Below are 13,983 nucleotides of genomic sequence, written 5' to 3' on the forward strand. Positions count from 1 at the left end.
AGAGGGACGGGGGGAGACGCCTGTGTAGTGTAACTCAGCACAGATGAAGGGATGTTGTGTGGCCAGTGGCACATTGTCTCCTCTGGCGCAGGGAATCACACACAGTTGGGAAAGATTTCTTTTTAAACACTCGACCTCAGACACTCCCAAGTTAACCAGAGGTGTTTGCTCTTTTCAATTGTATGTAATCTTCCAAGAACATTCTGTGCAAATCTTTAACACCGTCAATTGGGTTTTGATGTCCATGACTGCTGCGACCGTTTGCGTCCCAGGGACGAGCTGCATTTGAGCAGTTCAGTCATTTACCAAAAAGGAGAAGTCTTTTAGAACTTTACCATCCAGACCTTCTTTTTCCACCGTGGCCAGAAGTGAAAACCTGTCGCTTTCGGTCTGTAACAAAAATAGAAGCAGGTTGAGAACACATCAGAATGTTTGTAAGTTGCTTGGCATTGAGCAGACAGGCAGATGGGACCTGTTATTTAAACCTGGCTTGCTGAATCACTCCTCAAGATAATTATAGTGATGTCAACTCAGCGGATTCAGGTGCTGCTACTGTTGCCGAGGTATTCTCCTGTCATAAACATATTGTTTGCTAACCAGCTTATTGTCCCCATCCTGATATATGCAACACACTGACAACACAAGCAAACTCCCGGTAAAGGAAAAAAAATACATGTTAACATTTTGGACACTGGCATGTAATTTGTCAGCACAAGACGGTTTTAAATAATCACACAGTTTTTTTTTTTTATTTTTTGTTTATAATTATTATTATTTATTTGTGGCATTGGTGAAAATCGAAGAGAAAGTGTGGGTTGAAAGAATTGCCACCCTGACTGGACATTCTCAGCAGTGCACCCCATAAACCTGTCACTGGTCGGAGTCCGTTTTTAACCTTCGCGTGGGATCCAAAATGCCAAAGAGCCGAACGTCTTTCATTAATCTCAAGACAAAAGCTCCTCGCATCAGCGGAACCTGCTGACTGCCGGCAAAGTGAGAATCATATCCCAAACTTTTATAGAAAAAAAAAAAAAAAATCAATCGGGGCTGCTCCCACTTTGTTAAAGCACACTCTTGCGCAGTTTTCCTCCTGCACCGTGTTCTTTGTTTAATTAGGATGGAAATACTGCCTAAGGGCTGATGCGTAAGGCGCAAAGCACTTAGCATGTCTGGCCCTAACTAAGATCCTACATTCTGGTTCCTAAAATAAATCCATTTATTTCTCCCTCCTGGGTATGCCTTCTTATGCCTAAAAGGAGTGTGATGTTGATTATAGCGTTAGCGGCCGCACTCAGTCGACTACCCCAGATTAAGCTGTGTGGCCAAATTTCAATGAAAGGACTGCAGGACATAAATTTACATAATGCACGCATGGAGAAAGAGGAGGGGCCAGAAAGAGTCTGCGATGGAGCGACTGCGATTTCCACGCAGTAAAAAAAAAAAAATTACATATAGTCCACTTACCCCATCCCACAAAATATCCTCCCCCGCATCCATATTCCGTCATATCTTAAATTACTACCTCAACTCAATGACATATCCTCAGATACACCTCATACACATTCATCCTAATGTTTAATTCACTTGAATGTTGAGCACAGGGCATGTTTTCCTTTCTCCCCGCTCCCTCTTGCTCCGTCTCCCCATGGCGATGTCACGGGGGATTAAGTCACAGAAGCCAAGGGACTTGTTTATGATTCATCTGGAGGGAGGCTGCAGCCGGTAGTAGTGCCCACAGGGCAGGCAGCTAGCAGGATATTTCCCCCGCTCCCCCCACTGTGCTGTATGCCAACAGGACACCGAACACTGAAAAGCTAACGGCGCTTGTGGGGATGACGTGGAAGGAGAATTCTTGTATACTGCGTCATGGTTTTGAAACCATATATGCGTATTTTTGTGGGAGGTAAAGCAAGGAGGAATAGTTGTTTGTGAATTCTTCAGGTTGTATAATCATTTTTTTTTTTTTTGCACCAGTACATAATGATGTAGGTTGAGATGAAAAAGTGCTCAGCGTATTTCTAGACAGAGGGTTCCAGCTTCCACTGTTAGGCATCTCTACAAATATTCTATAATTCAGTTTGTGAGAAGAAGAAGAAGAAGAGAGGATCCGTCAGTGAAGGAGAGATTATGTAAATTGCTTTATGACAATACTGCATATTGCTCTATTCTTTTCCGTAAACTAACTCCAACTTTTCTTCACGTTTCCATTTATTTTTCATTTTTATTTGTTTGTTCATTTTTAGCATCCCAGTGCAGCTAAACGAGAAAGCACCACTGTAATGTGCTCCCCTTACTCACAGCAGGCAGTTAAACCTTCTCCAATCCACTCTCAACTAATTGCGTGCCAGCTTTTTAACAATCGGTAGGAGTTGATTAACATTTTTAATGGGTGCGTGTGTGTATTGTGGTGAGGCTTGCATTTTAATAAGACGACTCACAGTAGGTACAGCGACCACAACCAACACTAAAGGTTAGTTTGAAGCACATGTTCGGCCATAAAACAAGCCAATCTCAGGATAGACTTTTTCTATTGTCCCACTATTACTAGTCTCCTTTGTTTGTCGTGAAAGGTAGTTTGTTATTAGTGACAGACTACAGTAGAATAGTGTTATTCAACATCAATGCACTGATGTCAAAGGAGCTAACATATTACCACCGTTCAGTGGGACTCACTGTCTTCTTTTAATTGCTCTTTTAATTAACTTGTGTCTAGCCTTCGTCTTGTCAGAGGATGCCCGAGCATGCCATTTAGCACAAGTTAATGAGATTAACCTCTCGTTGACCAAGCAAATGTAGATTAAACATTATGACCAAATGAAATGAGCTGGGCTTTATTTACTCATGTGTACAGGCAGGCGGCAGGCAGGCGAGCCACAGCTCTTTCAGCGGTAACATAGCTAAAATGTCAGGGGGATAGAAGGGAGCGTGTTTGGCATCGGGTCGCGAGTGCGGCCGACCAGCTGCACGGGGAGGCAGGAGAAGGCAAACAGCAGGAAACTCTCCCGCTCTGCCCCGCCATCTCAGGAGAGGCGGCCGCAGACGGCCGGCGAAAACAGGCTGGTAACCAGTCAGTCACACTCGCACATGTGTTAAGTTCCGCGCACCGGAACAGACGCTCACGTACAGCAGCCAGACTCCATTCCACTCTGTTGCATTCGCTCGCTCCGCCCATTTCCTCAGAAAGAATGCAAATGACACCGTCTCCCTGCATCTATGCCACACATACACAATAACATGGCCTTAGTGGGTGTTAAGGCGCGCTGACAGGGTGAGCACGCTAACACGTATAGACAGGAGGAAATAACACGTGACGTGTTTGGCTGCTTTTTTTTCTTTCTTCTTTCCAAATCAATTCTTGTCCAAAGTTTGCACCACTGCTCCATGTCTGAGGACACAAACATGAGCATTATGTCTCTTGATAATACAGTCTTATCTTGTAAGCAAGAGTCTAAAGTAAAATAAGCCTTTACGGCACCACAACACTCTTATATTCTCAAAGGTTCACTATTTAATCTAAGAGGGTTTCTTGGCACCATAAAGTGTCCCAATACTTTTCAGAATCTAAAAGCGTAGTTTAATGTTTCTCTAATTCAAAATTGGATTTCTAATTTTGAGGCCTAGTAACGGTGATAAAATGTGTCTGTGTAGCATCAGGGCTTTCTCTGTATCTTGTAATCCACATTTTGCATCTACAGTAACTTCTGTATGACGCCAATAGCCCTCGCTCCACAATTCGTGCAGTTTGCCCTCATTTCCTTTGGCACGTCAGTTAACACATGCCGATGGCCTACTTTACACATCCCCTGTAACAGCCACTGTACCCTACAAAACGCACAATTTTTCTATTTTTTTTTTTTTTAAGGCAGAATCAAATGCAATCAAAATTTAAAAGCTTGAAGGGATGTATTTTATCTGCGATCAAATGTGAGAACTCTCTGTGCTTTCTCAAGGAAACCTCTGCTGAGATACTGTGAGCCAGTTCCGGAGACTTTAGTTCTGACCTTCGCCCCGTTTCCTCCTAGCCCATGGTGTCACTGCAAGTAAATGTCCTTCTCCGAGCCAGAATAAGCTGCCTCGGCCCAGCTAGTGCTGCACCTCGTTTTAATCAGGCTTTGGGGAGTGAAATATGGCCTCAGCGAGCACGCTGTACCCAAGCTCCATTCATCTGGTTTCAATCTTCTCTCCGCCCTCGGATGTGGCCGCGTGGGCATTCCTTTCCTAGACGAGGGGGTGGGATTGTGGGAAGAAGCGGCGCTGAGCAGCACAAAGGCCAACCGTATTTGTTTGGAGAAGTGTGCCTGTGTATGTGTGTGTGTGGTGTGTGTGTGTGTGTGTGTGTGTGTGTGTGTGTGTGTGTGTGTGTGTGTGTGTGTGTGTGTGTGTTTAGCTTGCAACATGCAGACAGAGACTTACACAAACTTAGTATTGAAATAACCTACCATTGCTTTAATATAGGGAAGTTTTTCAAGTAGGATACATCTAAACCATCGTGAACTCCTTTCTTGTCACAATCATGATAAACCATATACCATATATTATTGTAATTAAATACAGCCTACTGGCACATACGGTGCTTTCTGCGAGTTTGTTCCATTGCACATAGAAATGTATTGTAGATGTATATTATGCATGTGTGTGTGCGCCTAGCAGGTGATAAGGTTAGTGTCCTGCAGGAATGGGCTTAGCTAATCATAAGGACAGATGGTAGGTTGGTCCATTAGCTCTCCTAAATGAGCCTAAGTGAGGCCTTTCCTGGAAGCCTTGCTGCCTTTGTTGACCTCCCTGGTCATCATACAGCCACCACTCTGGCCATCATGAGGCCACCACACCAGTCAACACCTTTCAGTATACAGCTGCAACAACAGACGTGACATCTGCCCACCTCTGGGGAAATGGCAGCCATCAACGTGTCCTTCCCAGTCAAGGGCCTAGATGGATAGCTTACCTCTTTGTCCTTTGCAGCAGCAGCTGCTGTGGTGGTGGCTGCAGCAATATCAGCCTGTCGTTTGCGTGTAAGGCTTTGTTATTTTCTGCTTAACCGAACAAGTAAAATTATGTGTCAGATGCATACCATAGGACTGGCGGCAACGTTAATATACTGTATTAGTGACGCAGGGCGCTAGCGCTGGGCGGATGGAGAGAGCGGGTTAGCGCCCTGTCTGTTTTCAATTAGCCGATGAAATGTACAACATGGGAGCTGCTGTGTTCAGTTCATATTGTGTTGTCGATCCAGCGAAGTAAATTAGCGTGTTTGTGGAGGGAGGCTTTGCCGTGGAACCCCAGGTGAACTTAGACTTCGGAGTGTCACAAATAATCAGACAAATATTTGCAGTGACCTAAATAATGGAAGTAAATCTGTGTGTGCAGAGAGACGAGGATGAGCAGGAAAGGAATAAGAGAGGAGTTCAGAATCCACACACACCCAACTATGAGCTCTCAAATGCACTGCTTAACTGTCTGAATTGGAAGTATCTTAATTTCCTTTTAAGTAAAATGTTAGTGCTGTTCCAAATATAGCACTAGCCCTAGGATTTTTCTTGTTCTCCTTGTTTGTCACGTGCCACCTAACCATATAGCCCGCTGTGGCATTTATTGTCTTCCCACAAGTTGTTAAATGCTTCTTTGAAACACCACTGGGGTATTGAATTGCATTTAATAAAAGCCAGGGGTGCAGTATTTTATAGTGCATGAGGTAGATAGTATGTGAAGTTTTCATCGGCATCACACTATTGTGAAGCATCCATCATCGGGGCGACCCCGATGCTTCCCACTTCCTGTGACCATACACCTAGTCAGCTCTATTTTCAACCTAATGGACATAAAAAATTGCAGATTGCAGCAAAATGGACTTGGCAGCACAAAGGCTTATTAAGTATTGATCCGCTGAGGTCAGTGCCCATGTCCAGCCACTTCAACAATGTGAGAGGAGTTCATTCACATGCTTGCCAGCTACAAATTGAGATTAGACCACATAAATAACTGGGGATATGGAGGAACAGTTTGCGCAAAAGGGAACCGCACCCACAGATACCTGATGATGCCAGGAGAAGCTACAGGATAAATCGGTTGTTTACACACACACTGTGGGCTTTATGCCTGTGTATATCATAGCTTGCCCATCTGTCTAAATTCCAGCAGTGCTTAGCTGATATGATATCATACCATACCACTGCGCAACATGAAGGCCTTAAGTTGATCAGCAAGCCCACAAACCTTTCTCATCCTGTGTTTTAATGAATTACTGGCACTGCGACATCTTGACAGACGCAAGTTGCTCATGCTGTAGTGACAGGACTGAAACTGGAGGTCTCTGTTGGGAATATTTTTCACTCTTACTCTAAAGCTCTATCCTAACGGAAAATACCTAAAGCACCCTAATGCCACTCAGATCAAGAAATCAGCTCAGCCCTGGTAAAAATGTTTGTCAAATGAGAGGAAATAAGAAAAAAAAGGCTTGTGTACGGGAACAGAGAGAAAGTTTCGTTTTGTTTGTGAGGAGAAATCAAATCTGATTTCTGTCAGAGCAAATGCAATTTGTCTAAACGGATTTGGAGTTGTTTTCTTTTGATATCCCGTACTGCCGACTTGCCGCTCCGAAACCAACCAATTGTTTTCTCCTTAATCTTAGGCACATGCTAGTGAAAATGAGTTTCAGCAAAATGTCCTTGGCAACAGCGGAATTCAAAACAAAAAGGAAACGTGTCACTTAGATTGAGGATTTTTTTTTTGTGTGTGTGAATTCCCTCATATCACTAGCCTAATAGCATAATTGCCTAAGTTGTTTTTTTGAATTACTGTTACAATATCAATAAAGATACCAATGTGCTTCCTACAAATTATGTTTTTGTTGTTTTCCGAAAACGTTCAAATATGACTTAGGCAATTAGGCTATTAGGCTAACGATATGTAAAAAGACTCACTCTCCTCTGTCCTCCATTAAATGTGTTTTCTCAGTGGGGGACAGTAGGTTTATTCCAGGCTGTGAACATGTGCTGCAGGGAGGACGTGCCCTTTACACACACACACAGCATCAGTCACCTTGGTGATAAGTTTCTGCAAGACGTTAACTCCCTCTCTTCTTTGCTGCATGCCTTTCTATAATCTCCGATGTGGAGACGCTCATGCAGAACAAAGTGAATATCTAAACACAGGCTGGTCTGTTTAGGCTTTTCCAGATGTTGGGAGGATCTGTTTGTTGCACAGAGAGGTCAATGTCCAAGCCCCATTAAAGTGAAGCATGTTATCTGGTGTAAAACAGACTATTTGACATTTGGACCTTGCTCAATCTGAGCACATTTAAGGGGAGGAAAACATCTTGTATGGTGTTTTGTGTAGCTCGATGTATGCCTCTAAATGGTGTAACGCCACGCACATTACTGGAGATTTTTTTCTAAGTCAGCCTGAAGTCTATAAGATTCATTGCTGTAATTAACATTTTAAATGGGGACTATCCTTACCAAAAATGATGAATGGGTTTTTAATTTTTAAACTTCCAGCCAATGACAGCCAATGTTTCCTTTGTCCATGAGACTGGAGTTTGTCTAACTCTTCAGTGTGTCACTCTTTCCACTCGGTCACGTGTTAGCTTACAAAAGCCACAAAAGTCAGATGGCTTGCAGAAATGTGCAGTGCCTGGGTGTTCTTTTTCCCTTCAAATACACAATACGTGTACAGTATGTGTGTGCTTTTGGAGCACTTGTAAAGGGACCAAACCAAAATTGTGCAAGTTGACAGGCTTCTTCTGTCACGCATAATACCGAAGACGTTGATACTTCACAGCAAAGTGTAGCCCTTGATGAAAGACTTATGTCCTTTGGACAGTTTCAGGCTAAACCCAGAAGATTTATGGAGCGGCGTTAGCGTCTCTGGACATCTCCGCCCGTGAGTATGGGTGATGCCACCAGATGCAGCACTGATAACATGTGTCCAGCACTGTAAGCAGGTTTCACTGACTCTCTCGGCCTCTGGGGAAATGGTGTAATTAGCTTTTTCTCCCATCTCCTCCGTACTCCGTCCTCCTTCCTTATTTTGCTGAGGGAAAATGCAGAATACTTAGGGGGAATTAAAAGTGCTTGCCGTGAAACTAATTTCAGATCTATTTTGGAGATCTGTCAGCGGGGTGGTGTTGCTATCACTCGACATGACAGCAATGACAAGCCCATGAAAGGGATGCTAATGAAGGCAATAAAAGCAACTAAGGTGAGCATTTACCACAAGGGCTTGCATTATTCAGTCATCATTGGTATTTCATCTTTCTTTTCCTCCCACATTGGTCGCCTTTTACTTTTTCCATTCGCCTTCCCTGTCCAGGTTAAAGGGGATTATTGTGTAAATGATTACTTCTTTTCCTCTTCAAATGCACTCATTACTGCTCTAGCTGGTTTTAGATATTAGTCATCACAGATGAACATGAACAAAATAGCTCTCACTTTTGGAAGTTTTCTTCTCAAGATTCAGTTTAAATGAACAACACCCTGATATTAAAATAGGGCATCATATTAAGATGTACAAAAGTGGATGTTTAGACTATTTTTGTACCTTTTATATTTAGGAGTTGTTTGTAAGCTATTGCTAATTAACAGTTGGATCTTGTTTGCTCTTTGCACTGTCCTTATTAATGATTCCATGTACCTCATTCTGAAGTGTTACTGACAAAAGCTCCAAGTCAGCAGAAGGTAACATCGGCCGCTGTGTGTGAGGCAAGAAGGATTATGGGGTTTTATCCCTTCAAAGAACCAGCCTCCAGTTGAAGAAAAAACAACCCCTTTGATTCCCACAGAAGCAATATATTCATGAGATGGACCTTGAAACTACAAGAAGACCGTACTGTAGTGTGCCATATGCAAAACATGTGTCTTAATGGGGCATGATAAGTTGCTACATGTTAAAGAGACTAACCCCTTAAGAAATGGTAATTAAAAAGCGAGCTCTGACTGGATGAATAAAGGTCTCTCGCGTGGTGCTTGCGTGGAGGCATTTTTTGCATACTCTGAGTTTGTTGTAGCAACTGGAGGCATCCTCTTGTTTGCTGAAACATCTGAGGACTTTTTTTTTTCAATGTTCCTCAATCCTCGAAGATATCTGCAAAAGGGAAAGGGGAGGATGTGACCTATCTGTAAATCTGGGCCACACTGCCATGCCTGTGTGAGTGTTGGAAGGCCCAGTTTTTAGTATTTTGTTGATGCCTCATGTCCTATGCTGTTCTCAGCATGCCATGAAGTCAGATAAAAAGTTTCCCAGTGACAGCAAAGACAATGAATGTATAGTATTTGCATTTGCCATTGATTTGGCCAAAACAGGACCTGTTATTGACAGAGGATAAACAGCTCTGGAGCTGGCACAGACTAGCAAGGCTGGGAAATGATTGTTACTTTTGCCTGCTGCAGTGAGGCTGTAAACGTCACTCAAATGGGACTTGAGTCTGTATGTCTCACACAGCTGTGTACTGTGCACTCAAGAACTGATTTACAGTCAGCAGAAGATAGTCCCTTGCATCTCTATTAGGCGGACGGGTAGCAGTGGTTGCGGGATTGAGATAGAGGATATGTTCGCATAAAGCATACACCATGCACACCAGCGGTTATTTATGCATCCACATGTGTTCTTTATAGGCAGAGCTGCCTGAATGCACACAGCAGGAAATCGTCAGAAGAAATTAAATGCTGTTACCGGCAATCGTTTTTTTCTCCCTTTTGTGCATCTGCTAACCTGTGTCTAAAACCATCTTTGTGGTGGCATAATCCTTCCTCCACGCCAGTGACTTACCGTAAGTGCTCAAAAAAAATGCATTGCACCATTCCTCCAGTCCTCCCTCAACCTCATTTTTCCCTGTCCTTTCACTCATCCCCTGCTCTTTCTGATCTGCTGTGTGTGAGCACCAGAGGTCATAAGCTTTGGACGTGGCAAAGGCCCCGGCCAGACCGATATGCTGACTGAGGGGATATAGGGCTTGACTTTGGGCAGCGCAAAAGATCCAGGCCTGTCTTGTTTGTCTGTCTGTCCGTCTCACTGGCTACACTATAATGAGATTGCAGGGCTCTGTAAGGCGGATTTACTGGAGCACAACTCCCCCTAGGGCCTTTTCATAGAAATTGGTTCCTCCATATTTCACCCTAGCCTCTCACTCTCTCTCTTTGTCAAATGTGTCTATCCGTCTCTCTCTCACATTCTCTCTCTTCCTAAACCTCTGCTGTTAGCGCCCACTTTCTTTTGTTAATTATGATGTGCTTCTTCCATTCTTCTTTCTTTCATTCTGTGGGTGAAGATTGAACCTAGCCACAAATGAAATCATGAATCAGAGCCAAATGGAGCTGGGGAGGGTTTGGGCGAAGAAGACACAATGCAAGAGAAAAAGGGATGAAGGATATCGCCAGGGATATGTCACCGGCTTCTGTGAGTCCTCTCCACATTTATCGCTCCCTTAGTGAGGCCGTGTTTATTTAGATGGCCTTTCCCCAGGTCCGTGTGGAATTTCAGAAAGAAACGTGAAAGACACGCCCTTGTGACCGGATCTGTTATCTGAACAGAAACTAATGTGGTTCACAGTTTTTATTGTCAAACCGGAAAGCCAAGAACATAAACCCAAACCAAATCCAAACAGGATTTCCATGCTATGTGTGCAAAGCTGCCACAGAGATGAATTCTGTTGTGTCTCATAGTCGATGTTGACACAAATGATGGGGTCTTGCAGTCCAAATGTCCCAGCTGTGCACACGGTGAATGAGGCCAATCCAAATGTGAGCTCAAACTCACATCAAGGCAAGCTTATTTTGGAAGCACTGTGTCATCCATTCCATAGCACAAAAGCCTCTCTGCATGACTGAAAGGAAAGTGTGGAGCAGTGACTGTGTCAAAAACAACAAAAACCTTTGACTTTTTATAGGTTCAGGTAAAAAAATAAATACTGTTTTCGTTGTTTTTTTCCCATGTGAAATTCATCAACTTCTTTCTTACTCAAGACCTCATTGTTGAGCAATGCAGCGCATTTTTGATACCAAGAGTGCCAAAGCTAGTAAAGCAACCTCTGCCATTCTTTGAAGGCCACTTTAATGTCAGCTAGTTGAAAGTCAAGTACTTTATGTGGGAAAAGATTGCAGTTGTCTGCTTTCTCGGTCACCGTATCTGTATTTCTGGTAAAATCTTCCATTTACAGAGCCTAGAGCTGAAGCAGTGGGCAGTTAAGGATGAGGTGGAAGGTGAGAAAGGAAGCAGGGAGCTCTTATCGGGCTGCTGATGAGTCTGGAGCACTGATTGCACAGGCTAGCCTGAGGTGCTGAGGGGAGTAAGTGGGCGCAGATCTCCCAGCAGACTCCTATACCACCATCAAGCATTACCTCGCACCCTTGGGCCCACCCAGCCGTGCACTCACATACAGTCTGAACGCTGTCCCACTTGTATGTTCTTTATTCTGTCGCAAAGCCTGCTCTCTTTTTCTCTCCCACTTGCTCCTGACATCCAAACCAATATTGGTGGGGAGCCCACAAGATGAATGACCCTGCAAATGCTACATTAAAAAGTCATAAACGGGGATACCTTCAGGGTGTAGGAGCTCCTCTGTGCAGAGAGGTGGACCTTATTTTTCTGCTGACTAATGATTTGAAATGAGCAGGTGGGCCAACTGAGCAGAAGGACCTCAGCAATTCGTCCTGTCATTCCTGGGCTGCCAAAGGGACACAGAAACACTCAGCCCACAGCTAACTGCTCTCCCTGTCTCTCTATTCAACTTTTGAATGCCAATTGGAAACTTTAGATTTAACTGACAGCAAGTAGCCCAGAGCTTGGGTTGATTTTGGAGAAACATAGAGACTGAGCTGAAACCAAAACTTTAATAAAAGGGGGAATCTACCTGATGATGTGATTTGTATGGGTGGAGTGCTTTGGGGAACCGTGGTTTCAGTGGATCAGCATTGACTCACTGACATTTTCATTGGCCCAAAGATCACTTATGGGAACAGGGCGTTGGCTCCCATGAGGGTGGACCAGCGAACACGTCGACAGTCTCCCACTGAGTGCTGATGCATTCATGTGTCCTCCTGTGGAACATCTGACAGCATGAGGCATTTTTTCAGTCGAAGACAACACCTGTCAATATTCATCATTCATATGGGTGCTGGTCGCATGACAATGAAAAGCAGTACTAATATTTACACAGCACCTCAAATGCTCACCTGCCAGGCTGGATACGTTTTATTTTAAGTGCTCAAGGTCCCCTGAAAGGCATGTACTTAAGTTAAATGTTGTAGAGCCCAAAAATATATGTCGCAAGTGTGAGCTTAGTGGAGCTGCAGCGCTCTGTTTCTACCAAATGGATGTAGTCGAATATCTCACCGGTGCACCGCCCCCTCCAGACACACACAATCTAAACACTCACACCATCCACGGTTTCAGCTTCCAGCAACCCCCCTCGTGACGCCTCCGGCTAATTCCACTCAAGCCTGCCGGGCTGTCCTGCATCCTCCAATAAATTAGCCTCGCTGCTCCCCCACTGAGACACAGGCCCTGACAGTCTGGCCAGTGCCCAAAGTCACTCTCTTGTGCAGACTCCTAATTACAGCTACTTTTTATTGCAACCCATCTCGACTTAGCAGGCTGTGGGAGTTTTCAGAATGTGTGTTATTGTAATTACAGTAGTTGTGGATATTGCAAAAGATGTGCAGCCGTAAGGTCAACGGGAAAGTGGCCACGGAAAGTTTGAGGAATTTAAGCGACTCAAAAAACTGCTGCTGTGAATGAGAATAAGAATGCTATATTCTATGTTAAAAGATTGTTATACTTTCCCCTGAACTCTCTAGCCAACATTTACTCCTATAAACACAATCCCCATCTTGTCTCTTTTGGGATTTTGGCCCGTATCCCCCCGCCTCCCTCTTCCTCTATTGGTTTTGCTTCCTATCCTCGGCATCTGTTTCTTGCCTCAAGCTTAGATTGAGCTAGTGCCCCCTTACATCGTGTCTCTAGCTCTCTCTCACCGCTTAATTCCCTCTCCCCACCTCTCTCTTCCTCTCCTTCAGTTCTCTTCAGCCTGCTGTCAGCGGGGGCCCAGACGGAGATGAAGAAGGTCGTTGGGGACAATGCCACCTTACCATGCCACCACCAGTTACCATCGTCAGGCTCCCTCGACATCGAGTGGCTACTGCAGAAACCAAATTCCAAACAGAGAGTGGTAAGATCAGATTCACTTTACTTCCCACTGGATCACAGTTCATCATCATATAAACACATGAAGAGATGAAAATGTTTCTAGCCTTTGTATGTCATCAAGACTTGGATAAAAACACTAAACTTCCTTATTTAAATTATAATCGGAAAATTTTTTCTAAAACACAGACCTCTGCCTGTTGCCATATTTTATATCTACCTTACATATATCATTTCCTTGACTTTCTTTCCACTCTCACACACACAAACTTTTTTTAATCTATTCTCCATCTTTCCTCCATTTGGGTCATGCTGATTGATTTCCAACAGGAGCCATAATAGTTGCACATTAACTTAATACCCGAAGTTACTGTGGCACTTCAAGTTTTAGTGGCATTCACACAGGAACACTCCACTGTTCTCTCCTTTTTTATCCTTAACCTTGGACCGTCTCCTTTCAACTTTTTCAAATGCACGAGGCATAAACACCAAGACAACTAGACGTGAAAAACCTAATTATCCTAATTACGTTTTCATCGCTTTCAAACTCGCGAGCGGTTGTTAGCTGGGCAGCGTATGTAATGAGCACTGTAGCCTGAAGAGCAGGAACGCTGCTAGAAACCGCTAACCCAAGCTAATGTTGGCTAGCAGACAGACCTGCATTGCTGCGGTGTTTCTCCTTAACACAACCTCAGCAAAGACTGCAGAGTCTCTAGATACTTCAGCGTGCATTAGTTCACCAACAGCCAGCTGCTGTGGTAGGATTAAAAACCGTGTCTGCACAGAAGGTGTAGCATGTGCAGCCCGTTAGCAGCAGCAGCTTTGGTGGTCCCTTTGTGGAGCGTG

General features: G+C 44.0%; 1 protein-coding gene across 1 annotated transcript in view; it reads left to right on the forward strand.

Annotated features, from left to right (window-relative positions):
• Positions 1-13,983, forward strand: part of clmpb (CXADR like membrane protein b) — a 66,081-nt gene that overhangs the window by 32,529 nt on the left and 19,569 nt on the right. Inside the window, exon 2 of the mRNA XM_047593376.1 lies at positions 13,011-13,162. Coding sequence (XP_047449332.1) covers positions 13,011-13,162 — 152 coding nt within the window. The remainder of the gene's footprint in view (positions 1-13,010; positions 13,163-13,983) is intronic.

The sequence above is a fragment of the Mugil cephalus genome, chromosome 9 (genome assembly GCF_022458985.1).
Source record: "Mugil cephalus isolate CIBA_MC_2020 chromosome 9, CIBA_Mcephalus_1.1, whole genome shotgun sequence".
NCBI lineage: Eukaryota > Metazoa > Chordata > Actinopteri > Mugiliformes > Mugilidae > Mugil > Mugil cephalus.